The sequence below is a fragment of the Lottia gigantea genome (assembly GCF_000327385.1).
Source record: "Lottia gigantea unplaced genomic scaffold LOTGIsca_46, whole genome shotgun sequence".
Classification (NCBI taxonomy): Eukaryota; Metazoa; Mollusca; class Gastropoda; family Lottiidae; genus Lottia; species Lottia gigantea.
In genome coordinates, this window is record NW_008709614.1 from 889907 (window position 1) to 914089 (window position 24183).

The 24183-nt window shown below is 32.4% G+C and overlaps 3 protein-coding genes across 3 annotated transcripts; all 3 read left to right on the forward strand.

Moving 5' to 3' along the window:
• The first annotated feature begins 699 nt into the window (after nucleotides 1–699).
• On the forward strand, nucleotides 700–9627 carry LOTGIDRAFT_234029 (hypothetical protein). The gene is made up of 11 exons (XM_009061127.1): nucleotides 700–854; nucleotides 3366–3441; nucleotides 3726–3785; nucleotides 4841–4988; nucleotides 5337–5473; nucleotides 5782–5914; nucleotides 6237–6331; nucleotides 6546–6680; nucleotides 7147–7300; nucleotides 8248–8344; nucleotides 8659–9627. The coding sequence occupies exons 2-11, from the start codon at nucleotides 3405–3407 to the stop codon at nucleotides 9274–9276; spliced, it is 1614 nt and encodes a 537-aa protein (XP_009059375.1). The 5' UTR covers nucleotides 700–854; nucleotides 3366–3404; the 3' UTR covers nucleotides 9277–9627.
• Nucleotides 9628–14236: 4609 nt separating this feature from the next.
• Nucleotides 14237–14455, forward strand: LOTGIDRAFT_124156 (hypothetical protein; the record flags this gene model as incomplete). The annotated part of the gene is made up of 1 exon (XM_009061128.1): nucleotides 14237–14455. A coding segment is annotated over one exon (219 nt), but the record flags the coding sequence as incomplete, so codon positions are not given.
• Nucleotides 14456–22142: 7687 nt separating this feature from the next.
• On the forward strand, nucleotides 22143–23542 carry LOTGIDRAFT_234031 (hypothetical protein; the record flags this gene model as incomplete). The annotated part of the gene is made up of 2 exons (XM_009061129.1): nucleotides 22143–22202; nucleotides 22779–23542. A coding segment is annotated over exon 2 (741 nt), but the record flags the coding sequence as incomplete, so codon positions are not given.
• Nucleotides 23543–24183: the final 641 nt, after the last annotated feature.

The window sequence follows — 24183 nt, forward strand, 5'->3', positions numbered from 1 at the left end:
AAACTATGGATTATTTTGAATAATCAACTGCGAATCAATCACCCAACAGCACAGAACTGTGGTAGTCTTTATTTGTTAACGGTAGTAAGGGGTGAATCTCATTACACCAACGTAAAATCATTGACTAAGGTCAATTTAGGGTTCAATAAGTTTTATAAGTGAAAGGAAATTAGTCATCACTTGAATCCTGTGGTCAGGACTATCCCTTAGTATTCATATTCTATATATAGTATAACATTCATAGATAGATAAAACTCAAATTATAATAATACTAGATCATTTGTCTTCATATGAACACAAATAAAACTGACTGGTCTAGAAAGGGTGTTTTTCTATGGTAGGGTTAATATGCGGTTAGTGACTCTAATAAATGCCAAGGTTAATTTAAACAAGGAAAAAACCGTCTGCGTAAAATGACGTGAAATTTAGTTAAAGCTCGTCAAATTGTTAATATCGTAAATATGTACCAGATGATTTGTCGGTATACCTATCTAAACCAACTGCAAATTGTTTTTTTTTTAAATAATAATAAAAATGAACAATATACTTTAGTTAGACAGTCTTCAGAAAACAGAATATGCCCAACCCTTAATTTATCCACCCCTTGCTCAAGCTCCGCCGTATCGTGACTTGGACATTTCCTTGGTCGACCGCTATACGAAGGAGGTAGCTTGGTTGGCCCATTCATGTCGTGACGTAGAGAGGTATTTATTGTTTTCGTTCTGGGTCAACAATTTTCTATTCTGATATAGTTTTCCGTGAGATGGAAGTCATCAGCGTTTTGTAGGATATAATATCATTGTGTAACAAAACACGTAGAAATAATTCAGTTTCAAGAAAAAAAATTGTTTAAGGTAAGTGATGTTTTTTTTTCTGTCTCATCATGATACTGAACATTGACTAAAAATAAAATAGGGCATTGCTTGTAGAGACATTTTTTAAATTGGCTTTACTGAACATGACAAATTTAATACAGGTCGAATAATAAGACATCTTTATAGTGCAAAATAGTCACCGAGACTGCATATCCCTTAAACTACAATATCAGAAAAGTCTCCCAATTTTTTTACTTATCGTATCCGACATAATTTTATGTTGTTAAGGTACTATTAAATACTATAAAATACTAAAAAAAACATACTATCTTAACTAGACTTTTGTCTATGTTATACATTATAATAAATCATATTGGACTGACAGACAGCGTCTCTAATAATATCTGTGTATATTTATCGTTGGCTATAAGTAGAGGTAGGAACTAGTTTGTTTGCTAATTTAACCATTTACCCTCTGGCAATTTAAAAGACATCGTGTAAAGTTACCACGAGGTTTTTTTGGTTAGGGTTTGTGGACATATTATCAAACAATATCATACCCAGGAGCCATTGCTTCCGCATAAAATTATCTTCTGAAAAAGTCAATGTCAATTTTAAAAAATTAACCTAATCAATATAAAAGTTATGTTTCATGAGCATATTATTTGGAAGAACAGAACTTATGTACCTCTTCATATGATTATAACACTCAACAGCATCTAAGTGATTTCTATAAATTAAATATCACCTTCAAATTGCCATGCAACGCACGAAACAGTTATTGTTTGAGATGTAGCTAGTTACACGGCATTTGAAAGCTCTACTCTTCTGAGACCATTAACCGTCAATACCTTCTTCCTCTCACCACTTTATGATGCAAAAACAAATTCCATTTTATGGTTTGTTACCATTATAACATCATTGATGAAAGGTTGTTACTGGTGTTTCAAGTCAGGCAGATCAGCATTGGTTTGCAATGCAGATTTTGTTGGTCAACTTTTCCAAGATTATCATCACAAAGATTGACATTGCCCTGGTTGCCACAAACTCTTTTCTGATTTCATCCATTGTAGACAGACGTTATGATATCTAATCTTACTGAAATCTTGATGTTTCTACCTGCGGTCACAACGTGATAAGTTTGAACTGTATTGATCACATATCTCATTGTCTCCCTACCATAAAATCCTATCATTTTATAATCGCTTTAGGGGTTTCACAGCATCAAAGATATGACAAAGTACCAATTAGTTTGTAAATTCAGCTTATAGTCAGTGTTGTTCTTAATGATTAGACAATGGGTAGTGGGTGTCAATTGATACTGCTATTAAGACTTTAGAACAATTCATGTCATTTAGGTTGAAGACAAACCCTGGACAATTAAAAGGTGGCGTCTATGTTTTCGCTGAAAATGATTAACAAGATAGACTATAGAACACACACTCGGGGAATGTTCTGGCTTCATTTTAACAGTAAGCGCCTTGGTAAATCAACTGCACAATTTGTGAAAAAAGATTTTGGTAATTAGACTAACTTGAGTTTTAATCACTTTTATAACAATTGCTTTGATCGTTAATAAATATAAGAAACGTCGTGTTGTTTGCAAATTTTATGCAAAGTTCGAGCTGGTCACAGAGGATGTGAAAATAGATATATTGAACAATAGGTCCAAGTTTACACACTGTTTGGTGATACTTTTTAACACTTTGACGTGAATTTGAAGTTAAAAAAAAAAGTTGTATGAGAAAAGTTATTTTCCGTCTATATAACAAATTTGCTTCCTGCCATGCCACACTGTACGACATAAAATATCACAGTAATGCTATGGTATCTCTATCACTGGACTGGAATTTACCTGCCTCTTTTCATTAGAAAACGACCTAATATCGATAACGAAAGGTAATAAAATGCTAATACAGAGAATAGTGAGTTGGATATTTGTTTAGTTGAAATGTTTCTTTCATGAAAACAGTTCCAGATTCAACTGCAGGTATAAGCATGGAATAGAATTAGAAAAAAAATGATTGTAGGCTATAGCATAACTATAAGGAACTTTAAGTTTGTACATCACACAAGATTTACTGTTGCTATGATCTTTATGAAAAAGCAAACATTATTTTATTTATAAACAAATATCCAAGTACAATAAATTTACGAATATAGTATGATTTCTTTAAAATACTTCAAACTAGGAATTTTACTCGCTATTTCTATATATGTATTTTCTATATATCACAAAGTATCTCAAAATGACGAGTTGTCATTTTAACATCAATAGCGAATAATTCCGAACACACATGGATTTGAAGGCTCAAATTTCCACTGTGAGCTCTGAAGGCTATTACTGATTGGCTTAGCTAAAAATGCCGGTGAGACTAAAGTATGTTGGTAAAAAAATGGCCTTCCTGTCCTTTTAAAGTGTCATATAATTGAAGGTCATTTTTCGAATGGTACCAAATTGACATAGATTATGCTGTCATGACAATATTTCCATTGTGGGATAAAACTTCAGCCCAGTTTTATTAATGTAACTTGATCACTTTATTTCAGGAACAATCGTGATATGATTTTCTAACAAAGGGAATCAAGATGAAACAGGCAATATTTTTAGTTGTTTTACTAACAGGTACGCTTTCCTACCTCCCACCAGATCTTCTCAGTTCCAGATCTGAAAGTAATTGTCTCCAAGAGACCATTAATAATATAATATCGGAATGAAAATTACAAAGTTCATTATATTATCTAAATTTTTTACATTGGTTGATTTGCTTAAAAGTCAAATGACAGTGAATTTAACTTGATATTGATTGAGCTGGATGGAAGGGATTGTTTTGTTCAGAAACGTTTCATCAACATTAAAATTCCGTTGCTGTTTATGGATGTGATAAGAATATGTTATTTTTTTTTTAGAAGTAATGTTTATTAACGGTCAGATAGATATGGTCAATGGACTAGTAGACATGAACAAAGGTAAGATTTCATTTTAAATGTAAACTTTTTAAAATCGGAATCCATTTATGGTGAGTTATGGCCCTTGCTTCTTTTTGGGTTCTTTTTTTTAAAGAACCAAACTATTTCATGTTGCGCTTTCAAATGTCTTAATTAATATAAAACTTATTGTAGGCAGTCTTTCACACATTCATTTTGGAAAACAAGCTATGTTTGGAAAATTTAGTCACGTTTTAACACCAATATTTTAACAGATATTTTTAAGAATGAAAATTTATATAGAAGTCAGTGATCAATGAGACACATTACCATACATCAATTTTATATTAACATGTCAATGTTATACAGTACATGTATAGATTGTTTCTCTTAAATAAATAACATATATCATTGAAGTTTGAATAATAAAATATTTTCACTGTTAAAATAATACTCAATACAATTGTAGGTCGATATTTGAATATTAAAACAGAACTTGAATCATGTTATTACACGCTATGCTACCTTCAGACAACTGACATATTTTCAGCCTGCATCCTTTATACCAAAGTTGAACTTTAATATTTATGTTATGTCACCTGATGCTGTATTTTTTGGAAATGTCGTTAGTCGTAGTGTAAGTACTAAGGCTAAATGTGCTGTATACCTAAATTTGATTAGTAAATAGTGCTATGGACAGGATATCAGAGAATTAACGTGACATCAATGCTTCATATTTACATTTCATATCCCTTTGCCTTACAATATAAGAGCCCACTTCAACCTTACTTTCACAAGTACTGCTATTTCCATTCATTAAACAGCTCGTTTATTATCTTTGAAGCTTAACATCGTTTTTTAAAAAGCGTTTGACCATTGAAATCAGACACACACCTTTCTGATTAGGTAGCTTTTACGTCCATATACACATGTATACGCGTAAAATATAAACAAAAAGAACTGGTAGTTCTGCATATTATTAAAAGTTATTTTCCACCTATAGGCTGTTCATCCTTAATCGACCCATTTATGCTAAAGATATACTTCAACTTTCAGATGTTTATAACCACAAAGAATGTATTTATAATGTTTTGCAGTAAGAAAGTTTTACGATATTTTAAAGAAGTCCTGTTGTTCTTATCAACCTAATGAATGTATGGATCAAGTTTCAAGAAAAAAAAGACGAACCAATCCATATAGTGTTTACCCGACAGACGATGATGGTGATGATGATAGAATCGACAGGTAGGGATTGTATAAAACATCAGAAAGTCACTGTTATTATAGGAAATGAGTTGAATCACTGTACAAATTTCAAACACACCGATCAAATATAGAATGATCTCCACAATTTGAAGCCTTCATAATGTTTCTGTCCAGGGCTCTGATTGGATGTATTCGCTATTGTACAATCCAATCCAATCGCTGCTATAAGACGAAAGTAAGTAAACATTGTGACATTGTGAAGATGAAATAGAATAAAAACAAATTCATATCATTCATAGATTAAAACATTGCAATATAACTTCTTATGACATCAAACTGTGTGTCTGAATATTCATTGCACCATTTAGATTTGTGTTACTTTAACAGATTTGAGAATTGTTTATGCAAAGCCAGAAAACAGTCACAGAAATGTCAGCTAGAGTTTAAAGTAAATAAAAGCAAGAAACGAATTGACTCTAAAAAGTCTTACAGAGTTGTCTTCCATTGGCACGAAGAGTTTAAGGGTAGGTACAAGACCTATACAATTGAAAAGCATTGTGGTTATACATGTATAGTAGTCTTGATACAAATTAATTTAAATATTACTTTTACGCCTGGTTCTTATGGCAGTTCTTCTTTAGTCAGGCTCTTTATTTTTGAGAGTTTATATGCTGTTTTTGTGAGAGCGCTCTCCTCTTGTGAGTTAATGTCTTAAAGGTTTGTCATGTTATATGTTGGTGAGAGTTTTGTTATGTGTTTTCTTAGGGGATTTTGTCTTAAACTCTTCCCTTTTCGGTGTGTTTATCATTGTAAACCATTACTAATATTACAGAATTTAAATGTCGAATTCAACAAGATCGTACTATAGAATGTCAGTTCTATAAGAAGACAACTATTTCTAGTAAACTGCGAGATGATGTGGAGTTGCTGGTGACCTATCATACGGTGGAAAAGAGTGAATGCAGGTTAGATATCAATTTCATAGAATTTGTTTCATTGATTTTTTGATTGCATTTTGAAGTTGGTCAAAATCTAAAAAGTTTAACCACTGTACCAAAATAATGCCACATAATTATTAAATTTGAACAAGTTTGATACGTTAAGGATTTTTCGTTTTCGTCATCTTTTTAATGTAATATTTTCGGTGTTTTTTCTATTGAAAACAAAGGTACAAGACATACTTGAGAATTATATTGTTCAATTGTCATATACTTTTGCAGATATTGTATGGTATTATACTATCAAATTGTTGTTTTATTAATTGTATGTTATTCTGTTTCGTTATAGAACTGTATGTGATACTATATCGTGTGCTTATGAAGCTGATGAACAATCCGACTTTGACTTCTACAACGACAATATGCAACATCATTTTGATATTTGTAAGTGCTTTGGGATATCTGTTAGAAATCAAAATTTTGCGATGAGCGTTGCATTTTGGCAACAATCCATGTAATTTAAAAACATATATAAACCTTCAATGTTCACATTCATTGTTTCATGTGCGAACATTTACGCATCAGAATTTACTTATGAGTTTATGGTAGTATGCGTCTTCGGGCTTCATCAGTGATTAAAATTTGTCATTTTTTGTAGGCATGGATCCACCCTTAGTTATGTCAACAACAAATGCACCTATTTCAACCACATCTGACATACCAGTTGACCAGACCTCAACTACCAAACAGTCTGTATTACCAGGTTTACAAACTACCACCCCAGTCACAAATGGTTGGTTATATTCTGATTACCATGGCAAACAAATTAATAATTGCTGATGATTTTCCAGTTTCATAACCATTTCGGCAAATTCTTCCCAATATTTATTGGTGGTTTTAGCAAAGTTGATTGGTTCGAATTGTTTTCTTTATGATTAAAACGATTGGTAATAGTAGGAAGAGACCAAGCCATTAATACACTTTACATGATTCTATTTATTTTTGAATAAAACTCAAAGATAATTTCAATGAACCACTGTTTCAGAGTTTCAGATTACTTGATGGCACATAATTATGTACATAAACATCACCCTACCAAAGTTGAATGATGTTCTTGAACAAAGGAACGAGACAAAAATGATTTGTTTTTTTTTTTAGAATTATAAATAAACAATCAATCTATAAGTCGCTCCAAATCATATAAACCGAGTTAGAATCAAAACACTCGATATTGAAACAATTTGTTTTATCCATTTCAGATGGGAGTGGTAGTGGTAAAATAAAAGGTGGTAAAGATAGATCTGATGTTCCTGATATAAGTGGTTTAGTTGGTGGTATTGTGGGTGGTTTATTGGTGGCTATTTTGATTATTATAGCTATTATATTTTATATCTTTAGATTTAAAGGCAAAAGGTGCGTTTTTTATTCGTTTTTTTTTGTTCTTTAAAGCCCAACGCAGACGAGGAACATTTCTGTCGACGAACAAGAACTTCGAACAAATATATTTGTTTTCCGTTATCCGCAGACGACAAACATAATTCCGCAGACGACGAACATTTAGCTCGAACAATACGCCAGTGTCACGGAAAATCACATGACCTCGAAATGGCGACGTCCAGAAGATTATGTAAAATTACGTAAAGCTATTTTATGAATTTAAAAAAAGACGCCAACGTAGACGGCGAAATAGGAGCATTTAGGTCCGTACCTGGATTCAACGTCGTAAAGAGCAGGGTGTGTTCGGCAACCTTGTAAATTTACCGGTTGTTTCCAGGGCTTGTGCTATTTCTTGCATCGCAGCGTACTTCTTGTCCCTATCTGAATAGTCGGGCGAAGAAATCATAAACAAAAAGGCAGATTGCGACCACATATCTACTAAAATCTGCTCCTTCTCCACAGTCCAAAATTTTGTGTTGGTGGATTCACTGGACGTCGCCATTTTGAGTGTCATATGGTCTGATTTCGATCGCTGATTGGTCTTTCGTCGATAAATGTTCGACGCTAATGTTTGTCGTTAACGCAGACGGCGAACAAAGAATTGTTCGGCAGGCGAACAATTTCAAAAAATCAAACATGTTTGATTTCACGAACAATTCTCACGAACATTTTTGTTCGTGTTTCTGTAATCCGCAGACGGTGAAAAAATGATCGAAACAAAGTTTTTACGATTGCTCGCTTAAAATGTTCCTCGTCTGCGTTGGGCTTTACCATTTATTTTGCTTTTGAATTGTCGATTCATGATGGAATTTTATTAATGCGTGCAAAGGTTGGGCATATACGAAAAATATTTTCGGGCTTTATTTTGTACGAAGTAAATCTTGCACTTCACACCCAAGTCATCTTTATCTTTTTATTTCCAGAACATTGAGCCGTAGTACATCAGAACCAATAGACAGAAAACATTCTGTAATACAGGAAACATTGAGTGACAATATTTATTCTGTCATGGAGGAACCAGTAAGTATTGTTCCATATTCACTATGATCGTTTGTCGGGGTTTTTTTTTAGTACTATACTGTGTGAATCATTTCAATGCTCTACTTAAACCTTCATGACATAATGTTTTGAGCATGAAGCATCGTCTTAGTAGTAAGTTCTGAAGCATATAGTTCAAGATTCATTTCTGTACAGCACCTGTTGAAACATAGTCTTTTACATCATTTCGTAAGTTCTAATTGTCACCTGCCTCATATTGACCTTTCAAAAGTTTTAAGTAACATTGTTACTCTTGTACCCTTTAAGTTATTGTAATATTTTTGTTTTGATTTTAGGTGTACCAAGATCCTTCTTGTATGGTAAATGATAATAGAACTATCAGAGATAATGAACCAATAGTTAGATCTGATAGTATGTTGGATCCATCCTATGTTAATCTAGCTATGTCAAATTCCCCAGTTTCATCCCAAGCACAGATAGTTCCCACAGCGCCATATATCTCTCCTCGGTCACCTACTATAGCTATTCTTCCACCAACGTATATAAATAAAAAACCACCAACAGCACCAAAACCCATTCTCCTAAATGTATCAAAGCAAACTGGAACACCAAACCAAACATCTTCAATTATTCACCATGAACCAAATTCTCCAACCACGTCCACTACAGATTATCATGTGTATGAGCATGTGATTCCTACAGAGCAAGAGGATAATAAATATGAACAATTAAAACAATACGAACAATTAGGAGCAGCCCCATATTATATTGGAGCAACTGAATTTAACCCCAAAGTAGCAATACCCAAAACAACACCTGGATTTTCACGTGAAGATTCAAGAGGTTATACAGAGCCTGAAATTTCCAACTGTGTAATATATAACGCAAAGCGTCCAGAATATATTGAATTAGAATCAGACTCTGGTTATTCATTAGCAAAGGATGTGGAGTAAATATGATTTGACCTAGTTGGAGCCAGAAGAAGAATTACATCCGGTCATAATACAACATCACTACTCGGCTATACAACTAATATTCAATTTCGGAAAATACCGTGAATAACTGCTGATACACTCCTTGGTTGGGGTAACTTTTACGTTTTAACAAAAGTTGACTGATGTCAATGACTGGAATGAAAAATGGAAGTATTGGAAATTTTTTTTACTTATACCCAGTGGATGATTTGCTGAAATCCCTCTCATATTGAAAGATTTTTGAATGTTTTTAAACGTTATGAATTCCAATGTAATTAATCTTATTCATATTCAATAAAATTGTAAAGGGCTGGTCCCGATATGTATGAATTTTTTGCCAATAATAAGCGAAACAGTGCATCTTGTAGATGTATAGAAAATGGATTCAACTGAATATATTCACTAAAATTGAAGGGTCGTATTTAGGGTGACCAATAAGGCAGCTTTAAAGAAGCGCAATGGCCGCAAGCCTCGTTGAAGCATCTGACAGGGTTCTTGTACGAGAAAAATGGAACTGATTTAATGCATTTTGACACCTATATATGGCAAAAACGTATAAAAATCATAATTCTAAATTTGTTAGAAATAACTCATTTGGGGGTACAAGCCATTTTTTTAAGGGGCAAACCCCTGTACCCCCAATGCCGTCGCCATTGTTCTCTTGATTTATCCAATGTTCCAAAACAGCAACTACAACAGACGAAAATATTTGGCAACCACTAAATTTTAAAACAATGTGGATCGATTTGTGCTAAATGCTAAATGTGATGTGCTATGTAGTAAAGTCTGCAAAAGGTAGTTGTTTCGTGAGATGATTACTTTGATATAAGATTTCAAATATTATATATTATATAAGTTTGACAATCAAGAAGTGGGTTATACTGAAATAAAGTCGATACAACACGAGAACGATTTTTGTTTTATCATCTCAGTTTTACTGCACAGTGAACTTTTCTCCTTGTTAATTAAGCTATAAATTTCGATGTCTGTATTGCCGACAGTTCAATTCAAATTTTTAAATCTTTGTCTAAATTTTTGAGATTCGCAATTTCTTAATTTTCTGAAAGAGTTTGCAGACACTCGATGAATATTTCGTCAGCTATCCGTGACCATATATTTTGTAATATAGGATAGTAGTTTTGTCATGTCGTGTCAATGTATTCACCATTAGGCAATCCTCGGTAATTTCCATAAAGCTGAATCTGTCTTGAATAGAAAGCATAGGTGTTCTAATGACTGGGAAAAATACTAGTTTGTCTCACATGTCCATAATTAATTCATAATTAGCTAAATTAGAAGATAATTACCATCAGAATTTCAATGAGTGACCGATGAAGAAAGGTCAAAAAGTCTTCTTTTTTTTATCCAGGCTGTATATACATGAACATCTATGATAGGTTAAAAATCTCAATTATATGAGAACATAATAAGAATATATTGATATTATGATTAAGAATACATGATAATTCCTTATAAAGGTCTCGCAACCTTAGCACCTGCAGGGATGAACAGTTTATGATTAAATTGGTCTACTCTTACTCTTTCATACATTTCTTTGTCATTTTTTAATGTTTCTGTGACCTGTATAATTTTTTAGTTTATAATCTCCCTTGAAAAAATAATTATTTGTTCATCTAACCTGGCTAAATGTGTCATTTCTTTGCAGATTAGTGCTGTTCTTCGTAGAGAAAGAACCTTTCTCACCTATTTTTGTTTTGTTTCGCTTGATTAAGGGATTAGTCCCGAAACATAGCTACCCTTACTCTTATTGTATCGATTTTTTACCAACCAACGTTAATATCGTGTGATTTATTTTTTTCTTGTTTACTAGTCGACTTTTTATCATAGAATACCGTTCGATATTCATATTCCCTAGTCCAAATTCCGCCATTGAACGTGACATACAATTTCTCTTATAATTAGACCTATTCGTGATATATTTTGTAAAAATTGTAAAAATCTATTGGATATGGGAGGTAAAGCCTCAGCTACTGAGATATACAAACAGTTCCTTCCAACAAAACCATCAACATATTTCCAAAAACTAAATCTACTAGGTGAGCCTAGAGCCTTATAATATTTCGTTTTATTAAATAGAATTCCAGGCGAAAAATGCTTTTTGGAAATTAACCTACTTACAGATTCCTTAGGACTATTATTTATATTGTCATTCATGTAATATTTCAATCATGATCTAGTTCGCTTGTAAAATATATAAATATAGTAAATAATTGATCGGCAACGGACCTTGAAAGGAATGTGAAATGTGTCTGGACAAACGAGAAACAAAACACCGGAAGTTAGTTATTATTTCGGGCACTTCTCCCAAGATGGCATCTTTCGTTTAGCTTGTGTACATTTCGAACAAAATTGCTGTAAGTTTTCAATGTATTTACTTCTTTTTAAGTATGGTACGTAGTTGAAGGTTCCGTTATGAAATTATCCATGCATGCATATCGCATGAGTGGAGCATTGTTACTGGAATGTAGATGCTACTGTATTTTTTTGTTATTTCTAAAACAGACATCTTGATAATCAAGACTACGCCTTACTATTGAACTTGTGCAGTTCTGAATGAATGCATAATATATATTTGTTACTCAGTAAAATTTCTATGAATCATTTATCAGAAGGATCAAGTTGGGACCAGAGAATTGACAAGGGGGGCCTGTAGCATCAGACAATTGATTTTGAAAGTGGGGGTTGCCGTTGGGGGCTTTGGTAAAGATATTTCAGCAATAGTATAACCCATAAGCACTGTTCGATGGGCATCATATTATACTCATCCCTTAATATAATGATCATTTTGCAGACTTCAGTTGTTAGAAATTGTTAAAAAAATTTTTGAAAATTATGATGGATAGCTGAAGCAACTATTTCGACAGTTAAAACTTTATTTCATGCTAGCGGAACCAGAAATCTCAAAATCTATGATCAGCAGTGAAGGCAATCTGTCTAAACAAAAAATATGTCAACTGAATAGGTCTATTTATAATGAGCTTGAAAATAAATCTCAAGGTCAATTATTGCATGTCAGTAACATATTGCATTAAATACCGGTAGTTATTATCAATACCTAGTTCACAGCATACACACAAATATATTATTGATCGAATCATTCGAATTCCATTAGTGATATTTCAAAACCTATTTTTTTGAGTTCCAACTTTAAGGTCAGGGCAATTGACGGTGCCAGTCATGTTTGATACTATATCTATAATGTTTCAATGATAATAACACAAGTGTGAATTCTTTATTCTTTTGAATTTTTCAGGTAAACTTTAAAAAAAAAAGTTATTTGAAAGAGTTGTTTTTATATGCCCACATTATAATGTGGACGTATATTTCTGCACCCATGTCCGTCGATCCATCTGTCCACAATTGGCTTGTGAACGCGATAGAGACTACAGTTTTCATTTGATTAGAATGAAATTTGGTGTGTTCATTTATATTTATAAGATCTTGGACAAGTTCAATATTTACGATTTTTCGATGAGCGGTTTTTGAGTTATTGCCCTTGACTTAAAAAAAAACGCGTCAAAATTTGGTTGTGAACACAATAAAGACTGACAGTTTTCATCCAATTTCAATGAAATTTGGTGTGAATATTTATAATGATGAGATCTTAGTCAAGATTAAATTCGACAATTTTTCGATCAATGGAATTTGAGTTATTGCCCATGACTTCATAAAAACGCATCAAAATTTCTTAGCGTTAGAGATGACAGTTTATGTCAGAATTTTATTAAATAATTTGTGTTTGTTTAAATCAACAATATCTTGCACAAATTAAATTTTTGGTATGGTTTGACCCAGATAGGTGACTGCCCTTGATATTCTGAAAATGTATCAGGAAAGTGGGTGCATCTTGCTAGGCAACCACTTGTTGGATGTTATTATGAAATTTTAATCATTTTACCATTCACAGACCAAAGTTTGTTCCATTGTGTTAAAAGTCAATGTTGCCAATGAAAATTTTCTCCTCAGTGATTAATTAGATACACACATTAACTAGCCAATTTTTGTTTAATATGAATAAATATTGTAACATATTTACCCCCAGGGCAACATTAGTGTAGCTTATGTATTACACATTATTATTATATTACAATAACCTTACATAATTTGACATATTATGATAATGGGCTATTATAACTAATCTCTTGTAATACCAGATTTGTGATATTATAAATAAACATTTTGAAATTGCTATCTACATCCATCAATTTGTTCCAATAATTATGTGATATGAGTTATTGCCCTTAATCTCTTATTCTGTCAATTTTTAGAATGTAAACACTGTTTATTAGGCATTACATGAAACTAATGGATAAACCCTTACAGAAAAAATTGGAAGACACTAGTTTAACATTTACTGATGAAAGCAAATGATATTTGTTATTTGTCGCCCACTTGAATAAAAAAAAACTTGGTTTATTGCCTTGTTTCTTTGATGGGCTTTTGATTTTTTCAACCGATTTCATTGGGAATAAAGGAACTCCCATTTTGTGAATGGGCAATCACATTCATTCAATGATCTATAAATGAAATTATCACTTAATTTGATACTGGCAAAATAGTTAAAGGGATTCTCTAAGAATTGTATGTGTATTGGGGACACAAGTGAAATTGAAGGAACTTCAGACATCTGATTGAAAATTGATAGGTGCAAATTGATGCTATCAGTTTCCTCGATACACATTAAAAAGTTAAAAAACTTCTCTACAATGCCTTTAAAAGAAGTACTATTCAAGAGTTACTCCCCTTTTTCATTCACCATTGATTTTACCTTGTATATTCAACAAGAATATCGAAAGTTTTGTTCTCTAATTTATTCACAAATTGTTTCAAACTTTTAAAATCAAAATTTTCTTTTTCAGATACAGCAACAGTTCCACTTTCAAGAGGTTAACTTCAGAGTTCAGAAGAATTTTCCTGCTTTTTCGTCAAAATGGCTGATGATCCGGGTCATAAGGTCATGTTGTACTTTTTAGAAGTTTTGATGTACAGCAATGTACCATTGACAATAAGCCAACTTGCAGGACGTTTTGGAGGACGAAGCTTCACACCAGAAATGCGACAAGCAGCTGGTGGAAATGAAGCTGGACTCAAGAAGTTCTTATTGAAATATCCATCGCTGTTTACAGTCAATGGCAACCTCGTCAGTCTGAACGATGGAACTGCCTCTCTTGGGGGAAATTTTCGTGAAAGCAGCCCAGCATCATCTTCGGGCTTCAGTACATCAGAAGTATCTGTGGAAACAGAAGCTGTCCAGTTTTTTCGAAGTCGGATAGTTAAGAAAGAAGAGACATGGGTGCCCATAAAAAGTCTAGCAGGGCATCTTTCTCAAGCTCAACCAGAAATCCGAGAATGTGTCGGACCTCAAAATGAATTTCGTGATTGGTTGCTCAGACATCCTTTAATTTTTGATGTAAAGGAAGATTTGGTATGTTTAAAAGACAATATAACTTACAGTGCTGTCAACCCTAATGCTGAACCTATTGAAAATTTAAAGATGCCGTCAAACAAACCAGATGTTCTACTCTACTCTCATAATACTCCTAAAGTTAAACGTAGACCAAAATCTTTAGAAGTAGCTGAATACAATCGACAAGCTACTGCTGCCAAACCTGCCACTGCTGGTGCTAAATCTGGTCCTATCACAATGACTGCTAATGAATATAAGGCTGTCATGTTTGTAAAAAGTATTCTAGAAAAAAAGGGAGAAATGAAGATAGGAAATCTTTCAACCCACATAAATCAAGCACCAGAAAGTCTTCGTAATACTATCGGCTGGAATAAAAATGATATTACTACATTTATTGCAAATCACCCAAATATATTTACTATTAGTGGTGAAGATAATGTTTCAGCCAATCAGAATACACGATTAAATGTTATCATTACAGGAAGTCGACCACAAGCATCAAACAAACCTTCAGTTCAAGGTCGTAAGGGTAAAATTTATCACATTGCAAAATTATGGGGGATTATTGATCTGGGAAAACATGAACATGTGTTTATTGATAGAACCATATTTGGCAAAAATATTGATGATTTGAGTAAGATTTTGAAAATTGGCGAGATGGTTTGTTTTGATGCCATCCCAGCTCCAAAAGGCAGTCGTGCCAAATGGAGAGCAACAAAAGTTTGGAAGGAAAATGAGTCTATTGAGGACCTTTTAGATAAAATTGCTGCTAGACTTGATCTGCCTGTAGATGGTGTCAAACAACCATTATCTCCAGTGGCTAATATTGATGAAGAAATGCAAAAAATTATGCCAGAGCTAAATGATGCAGCTGGTACACCACTTGATGTAAGTGGTGTTAAATATGCCTTTTCTGATGCTGCGCCTAGTGCAGCAGGTGTTGTTCCTGTATGGAATTTTAAACATGTAGAATTAGAAGGATTGAAAGATGTTGATGATTTCAGTGATGAAGAAGAGAGCAAACCACAACTCAGTATGGTGGCTGAACGATATTTCATGAACCGCTCTGTTCTTGGTGATAATCAACAAGAAATCACCATTAAGACTGAAGGTGATGATAGGAAAGCCACTATGACAAATGGTACTTCAGAATCTCCAAAATCTAGTAATAAATATGAGAAGAAGATGGTAGATGCTTGTTGTCAGACAATTACTACTGGTGATGTTCTGGCTACACAGCTCTTCCATGAAAATATTTGAATTGTTATTGGTCTTTTAGGCAGTGTATCAACTCTTGGATGTCTTGTTTGAAATCTGATAATATCTTAATGATATTGTTTGTTAAATATGCATTTAAAGGATATTGTCATCTAAGTATATTATTTACCAGTTGACTTTTCTCTATTTCTAATTTTAGTATCACTTCCCTGTCTTGTCTAGTTCTGTTGCTTTTCATCAAAACTGATAGTTACTACTTGATGTTTTTGTTGAATTGCAAGAGAACCAAAGATCAGGTACTAAATTGGAAAAAGTGTTACAAATAAAAGAATTAAAACTTTATTAGATCAAGATATTTGAATGATAGTATCCCTTTATGACTTGTGAAAAAACAAAAACAGTTCACAAATCTTGGAAATTCCCAAAGTGACATACATTACTTCAACGTGAATATTCAGTATGAGAAAAGCTTCAACATCTTCTCTTGAGTAATTAAAAATTTCCTCATTGTTAGGGAAGAATTGTTTAACTTTTATGGAATATGCTCTATTTTGAGCAGTAGATTTTACTTCCCACATGGCTGCTTACAAGATGAAATAGATTCCATGAATTGAGTACAGCATGGAATATCCCGGAATTAAATGGGACAGTTTTAATAATGTGATATAAATTTTATTCATTTATTATTCAAATGTATTATTTATTTTTTTCTCTTCTATTCAATATTTATTTATTGAGCATGTTAGATTTTTTATTAGAATTTTATAGATTTTGTGTTTCGTAAAAACATATTTTATTACAGTGGGAGAGTGCCTGAAGAAGGTAAATTCTAAAAAAGGTTAAAACCTTGCTATATTTCTCAATTTCATGTTTTATTGATATATTGGTTAAAAGAAAGGTTCAATGTGGACTCATTTGCTTTTGAAAAATATCATCAGTAAATGAAGAAATGAATATAAAGAAATGGATTAAAAAAAAAAGGTTTTATTGACAAAAAATATCTTGGTTTTGGTATTCTTTTCATGTACTATCTATGACAAGCTCTTGGAGAAATAGTACAATCTCGATATAGTGGAAATATAATTTTTGAAAGTATCTTTTATTATTTTTAATTGTATATTTTACTTTTGTGGCAAAAAAAAAAGTTTTATTGGAGGATTTGGAATTTGCCATTTGTATTTTTATTCTTTGTGATTAACTAGTTCTTGAGTGACATTAAATTGTAGGCATAATAACTCAATTTTCTCTGCTTGATTCTGTTAATTACAATGTATCATGGACATGAAGTCATTTGACATAAGATTGAAGTCTGTATGGACCATGATGGGACAAGTGTTGGATCTTCAATGACTATAAATGGTTTTAATACTCAGGTTTTGTTAATATATAAATATAGCATGAAAATGCACAAAATCAACTAATTTCATAGTGAACTAGGCTTTTTAGTTTTCTTTGACTATAAGACATTAATTTTCACTGACTAGTAAGTACCAAAATTTTGAGTTAATGACTTTACAATTATTACTATGATGTCTATGGACAGAAATTGTATGAAAACTAGAAGCGAAATCTTAATATTGTTAGTATTTGACAGTATTTTCATTTATCAAAGGATAATGATACTGGAAAATACTTATCTTATGTTTTAAGTTTTGTATCTCCCCATGGAAGATGAAATCTAAAAATTTGTTTCTGAATTCATGAGCTGAAATAGTTGTGCAATATTTCAAATTAAATATTTTTCATTTTGATTATTTTTGATAGGTTTAGATAAATTTCAGTTGACCACTTTGAGTAAACGAGAGCACATTTTATGCATATTAGTCTTCCACATTGTGTAACTCATAAAACCATCCATTTTGTATATTTTACCTTGATAGTCACATTTGTTTTTATTTTTTTGTAACAGTTTCCTAGAGAATTGATAGGATTGTGTAAGTTCAGTTGTAATCTATCACAGACTTTTTTTAAAAAAATTGTATTATATAGACCATGTCCCTTCTTTACCTTTCTCATCTCTATTTGTGTGCTGTAAAGTGGATCTATAGTTTTCTGATGTATGTTTATAATAATTTTAACATCTGGTTTGCAAGTAGAGTGGTTACTCCTTGCCATTGTTTATCCCACTTATGACATGAAATTATTTCTGATGCATCCAAGAGTGTCAGCTCTATCAAATAATATTTACTGTTATACAAATTTATTGTTAATTTCAACCTGAACAAATGTGTGAATCTGACTAGTAATATAGTAATGTTTAGATTGTTTTGTTATATATTTTGTGCCATTTATGCAAGTGTGATGAATGTTATAAATAGCCTTATGTGTGGCCGTTAATAATCCATCATAATATTTTCACATATACAAGTTTTTGAGGTAAGCTAAGCTTAGTCACAAGCAATATTTAAGTTCTTCTTCTTGTGAATATATAAAATTGATTCACAAATGAGTTGCCAAAAATTCAAGATCCTGTATGTTTGAAAATATTCTGATGCTGCTATTTTATTTCTATATTTAATTGTAAAGGCCTGTTACGGTATGCAATGAATTCTACTAAATTTATTTGATAATAAAATATATATTAATACAACTATGAGAATCTTCAGTCAGTATTCCCATGTGTTTCTTGTTATACAGTTAGAAGATATTTCTGAAGTTATTGTGAAGCACTGATCGGAATGGATTTTATCCTGTTCATTTCAGCTTTGAGTTGAACTTGAAACTGTTCAGACAAATACAAGCTTAAAATCACAAAAATCCTAGTTTTTGGACTGTTTTGCAAGAATTTGTACTTCAATATCTTCATTTTGTATTCTTGCTGATTCCTAACCGTTTGGCCCTCATTTTGAAAATGAAAAATCGTATAAATCAATGCAGACAACATTTATATCAGAATTTTTTAAAACTTGTTTTAAAATGTTACAGTTTTCTGCGATAAAAGCTACCCAAGATACAATTTTCTCTGATACTTTTACTTTTGGTACATACAGGGCTCTTAAATGGGTAATTTGCACATTTTTTTTTATCTTTTGTATCACATGAACTTGAGCTTTGACAACATCCAGCGTGATGCTATTATAATGTGCTTGTAAGCAATAGACTTTCTGACTGTCATTATTTCAGTTGTCGGTCTTCAATTTTTGTAAATATGCAGTATGCCCTTCTGCCTATCTTAGCCCTACTCCATCCTGATATATGTATCATTTAAAATCATATTAAAATATCCAGTCGCTTAAATTCATGACATATGTCTTGATTAACAGTCAATTGTCTGTAAAAATTCAACATTTTAAAAGTCGTCATTTTATTCAAATTGTGGTATATCATACATCATTCGAAAAGGGGCATCAAGCATTTTATACACAAACAAAATATGTTGCAACATTTTAATTAGGTCAGTTATCAAATCAGTTATCAGTGATTAAATTTTCAAAAACACAGGAAGTAGATAAACATCGTACGACGACAAAAATGAAGATAGATTGGATATATCTTGTCACTTTTGTTCAGGTCACAGAAGGTCAGGTTACTAGATACAGGTTAGAAAAGCTTGGAAATTTTAAACAAAATTCAAACCGGAAATAACAAGACAGCAGAATCGAAATTCGAAAATCAGGTAACTACAACTTCTTGACTAACGATCGTAGTTTTCTTTGACATCGATATTAATCAAATCGGATAATTCATTAATCAATTATTTGATTATTTTGATTGAAAGAAACGTCAGTCATTTCAATATGGCGGCTGACGTTTTAAGAACGACTTGCATAAAAAAAAAAACAATATAGTTTCCAGCTCGACTCTAAAGCTGTAATTATATGTTTTTGTCAATATTTTACCACATATATTTATACAAAATTAGTCTAAATTTACTACAGTTATCAATTTAAAAATATCAACAAAACTGAAAGCCAAAAGAAACTTCACCCCTTTAAAAGTGGAATCTAACCAAAAACTTAGAAACTCATCCATCCATCCACACTTGATGGAATTATACCCGAACACAGCTAGTGCTCATTGTGATGGGAAAATCTCAAATAGATGAAAATCACTTGATCCTGGAATACACAAGAAGAATGTCGTGAACAACGTGAACAAGCTCTGGGAATGGTACGGATGGGAACCTTCGGTTCTTCCTGTGTTACTGAAATAAACTAGTTGCTGCAACGCTTCAGACTGACAATGCAAACGTCAGACAGACATAAAACCGGCAGAACCAGGGTGACCACACCACGTGGTGACCTGTTTTTGTGCATCTTGAAACTTCTTTCTTACAGTGACGTCATCAGCGAACTGGTTCGTAAGGACACGGGGCCACTCGACAGACCAAGTCCAGACAGCTCCAAAGTCAAGGAATGAGGCTTATACAAGGCCGCACATTGGCAGCTCAACAGCGCCTTCTGAGATTAGGATTGGCCAACAAGGTATGATGATGGCACCGACTAGACTGGTTGACTCTCGTCTTCAGTGATGAAAGTCAGTTCTGTTTGTTCAGAGATGATGGGAGGCAAAAGGAGTAAACGGACGGCGCTACATAGAAAAACTGTGGGGTATCATGGATAGTCGTGTTCGTCAGCGACAAAGCCCTTCAGTCAATCGACAAGAATGGTGACCTATCCCCGTGACTTGATCAGATTATGAACTTTTTTGTGCGCCGGGGAGTCTTCGCCTGGATTGAAACTCTTGGTGGTCAAACACACTAGTGAAGTGAATAATATTGGACTTTTATTGGTTTACCATTGTGACGCCTAACCGGAAGCTATACGTTTGACACTTGTCTTGTTGTGGTTGTTTCGTTGACAATCTGTTTAAAACATTTCAATCCCTCATTAATATTGTGGTTTTTTTTTATATACGGTGTTTTCAATCCTTGGTAAGGTATCTTTCGGCCTCTAATTTATACTTTTTAGTCAATGATTTACTGCAGATAACAATTTTACAGCTAAGTAAATAAATTACTAGGCCTACACATATCAACTATACGTTTTAATCAATTATTTTCTACAGATAGTCATTATAAAACTTGGTAAAAATTTATTATAGATATCAATTTTTAAAAAAAACTTGTTTAAAGATTTACTACAGATACCAACTTAAAAACTTAGTAAATGATTTATTACAGATAATAACAGAACCCCCCCCCCCCCCTTTTATAATGTTTTTTTTTATATAGTTTTTATAAATGGTTATCTCATGGGACATGAATCGAATTGAGTTCATGAAATAATTGGCATTTTGTCATTTAATTATTGTTCTGTTAATAAAATAGTACAGTCAATTAACCTAATTTCGTGCTAACCTATTTTTCGTGCATTTCTGGAAAGGATTAATAATTTACATGTGCGACCTCGCGTGACCTTTGTTTGTTTTGATAAACATGGGTTTTCGGTGCAATATCAGCTAGTAGAATGAATTCAGTAGTTTCAAGCAAGGTAAAATGTATTAATATATACTTTGACAAATACAAAATGGCGGATTTCAGTTATTACCAAACGTCACTATTTTTTAATTTCCTTATAATCCCAAGCGGTAATCGGAATTCCAAGTGTCGTCTGCTAGAATGTAGTCCAAAGTATGAAGATCAACTAGCGGATTCCGTGTCAGGAGAAAATTTTTATGGAACACAAAGTGGGCCATATATGTTGTTTCAGTGACTTTTAGCAATAGATCACGCTACGTATCTTATTTTGTCAGTCACTATTTTTTTCTTTTAAATCGTGGTTCTGTGAAGGAATTGTCACTAGTTATAATGAATTGATATTAAAGATAAATACTAAGAAAAGTAAATTACACCACCCGGTATCCATACAACGTGTTTTTCTCGAATTATTTATAGGTCAAACATTGTACACGAAAATAGGTGACGCATTCTGCCGCCTTTGCCGAGTTGGTTGCTCATGAAATATGGGTCAAAGTGAAGGATTCATAAAGAAAATCGAAACAAACCAATTTTAATTATTTTGTAGAATATCTGAGGAAACATCTAAGACATAAAAAAAAAATTGTTTTTTTAACTTTGAAATTCGGTGTTGAATCCTTATATGCACGAAAATAGGTTACACCACTGTAATAAAAAAAAAACCCAAGTACTAACACCCGCTTTTAACTTGTTACGATTTCATATTTATCAGCAACGGTTCAAAACAAGGTGTTTTCCAGTTCATTCGAATCATTTTCTTAACCTTTTCGAACACAGTCTGAAATATTGGATTAACCAGACAGTTTACTCACACTATCATAACGAGATTACGATAGACTTGTACATATTTATTTTCTAAAAGATGCAAGAAGAATGCTTTGGCTTACACTATTTGCAATTTGGATTTGTTCAAATCTAACAGGATTCGTTATTTACATGCATAGAGATCTGGCCAAACATAATGTAAAATTGAGTTCATTGTTTCTATTGTATGCGTTCGATATGTTGATTGGATTTTAGGCATGGTGTCACTTATTCCCGAGAGTGGACACAATATATTTAAATTATATATGAAAAATGTCTTAATTGATAGGTGGTGATCTAAAGTTGATGCTTAATACGAACGTTTAGAAATTTCAATAGGCAATTTATGCAGATGAAAAGTCAAAATATCAATAATATAATTTATAGTGAATAATGTATGTACTTTGCTTATTTGGATAACCAAAACACTTTTTATTTGACCTAGACAAAAGTTGGATTTGTGAAATGCTATTTCTGCATATCTTAATGATCTAAAGATTAAAATAATTGCCATTTCTAGCGGGTCCCACAGAGCTTAAAATTTCATCAACGTTACAGGATTATCATCAATATAAAACCTTACATTTGAATTTTTTTTAACTATATTTTTAGTGAAGACAGAATATAAGTTTGAGATGGGTATTAGAAGATTATTAACTTACTGTCTTACCGAAGAGAATCATTGTTATGAAACTGTTGATTTAGTTCAGATAGCTCAACAACATCATGATGGAATAGAGATCCTGGTAGACTATTATAATTTTGTAAATTATTTTCGTTGTAAATTTGTGAAGGAATTAAGTGTACAGGCTAACAATAGCTATCTGTGTTTAATGGGAGCTGAATATGTCAGTTTAGATAAACAGATATGTAATATGTTGACGAAATTAAAAAACTGTAATATCAAATTGAGATTTTATATAGATGGAGGTCAAGGAACTAACCCAGAAGAAAAACGCCAGAAAATGGAAGTATGGAGACGTAGGCACTGTCGAGATGTAGATTCTCTCAATGATTCCTTAAATGTGTGTTGTGGTGATGTAGATATTTCTAATTTTGACATGGACAGATGTGTACGTCCAGTTCTTTCTGATATTCAAGTTATGGCTTCCATAAAATCATGTGGGTTTGAAATTGTTCAAATATCAAATGGTGAAGCAGATGCTGTGATAGCCAAAGATTTTTTAATGCGTCCAAATGTGTATGCTATATTAAGCAGTGATTCTGATTTTGTAGTATTTAAACACAGTTATTTAATACCTAATAATTTTTTTGATATGAATAAAAATTTACAGTTTACAGAAAATGATAGTTTTATACCATCTTCTATAATATGTGGTGTAATACAAAACAGAAAAGTTGTATCTAGACTTAATGTAAGTATGCTACTATTTATTGAGAATTTGATTGATGAATATGATATTAATCTACCAGTATTTTAAAGTATAGAGATTATCTTGGCATTTCTTGAGATAACCTTATATAAATGATAATAGTAATAATGCTTTTGGAATGCTGGACACAGGATTCGGAATGATGACTGATATTAAATCATGGCTGGGAGATAACTCTTTTGCTACTAACTTTCCATTCCAGTTTGCTACATCTGAAGATTTAGTAGAAATGGGAATTATAGCTGGCAATGATTATACAGGACCATGTTTAGAAAAAGGTTTATTTAGAAAATTGAATTGTCATTGTATTGAGGATTATGCTGGTGTTATAAGAAGATACAAAAGAGTAGAAAACATTCCACAACTTGCACATGAAATGGTAATATTTGTAGATAGTTTACACAAGTCATCTTCTCATGTGCCGTATTTTGAAATTGAAATTATGGTGACATTTGTATTGTATGCATACATAGCTTTTCTTTAAGTCTCTTGAGATCCTGTTAAAGTCATTGTAGTTATTGAATAAAGCTTTTATCAGTTCAGCCTATTTATTCACTAGCTTAATGAACATTGTTACCACATCATAATATCACCACATTATAATATCACATTTATAATATCAC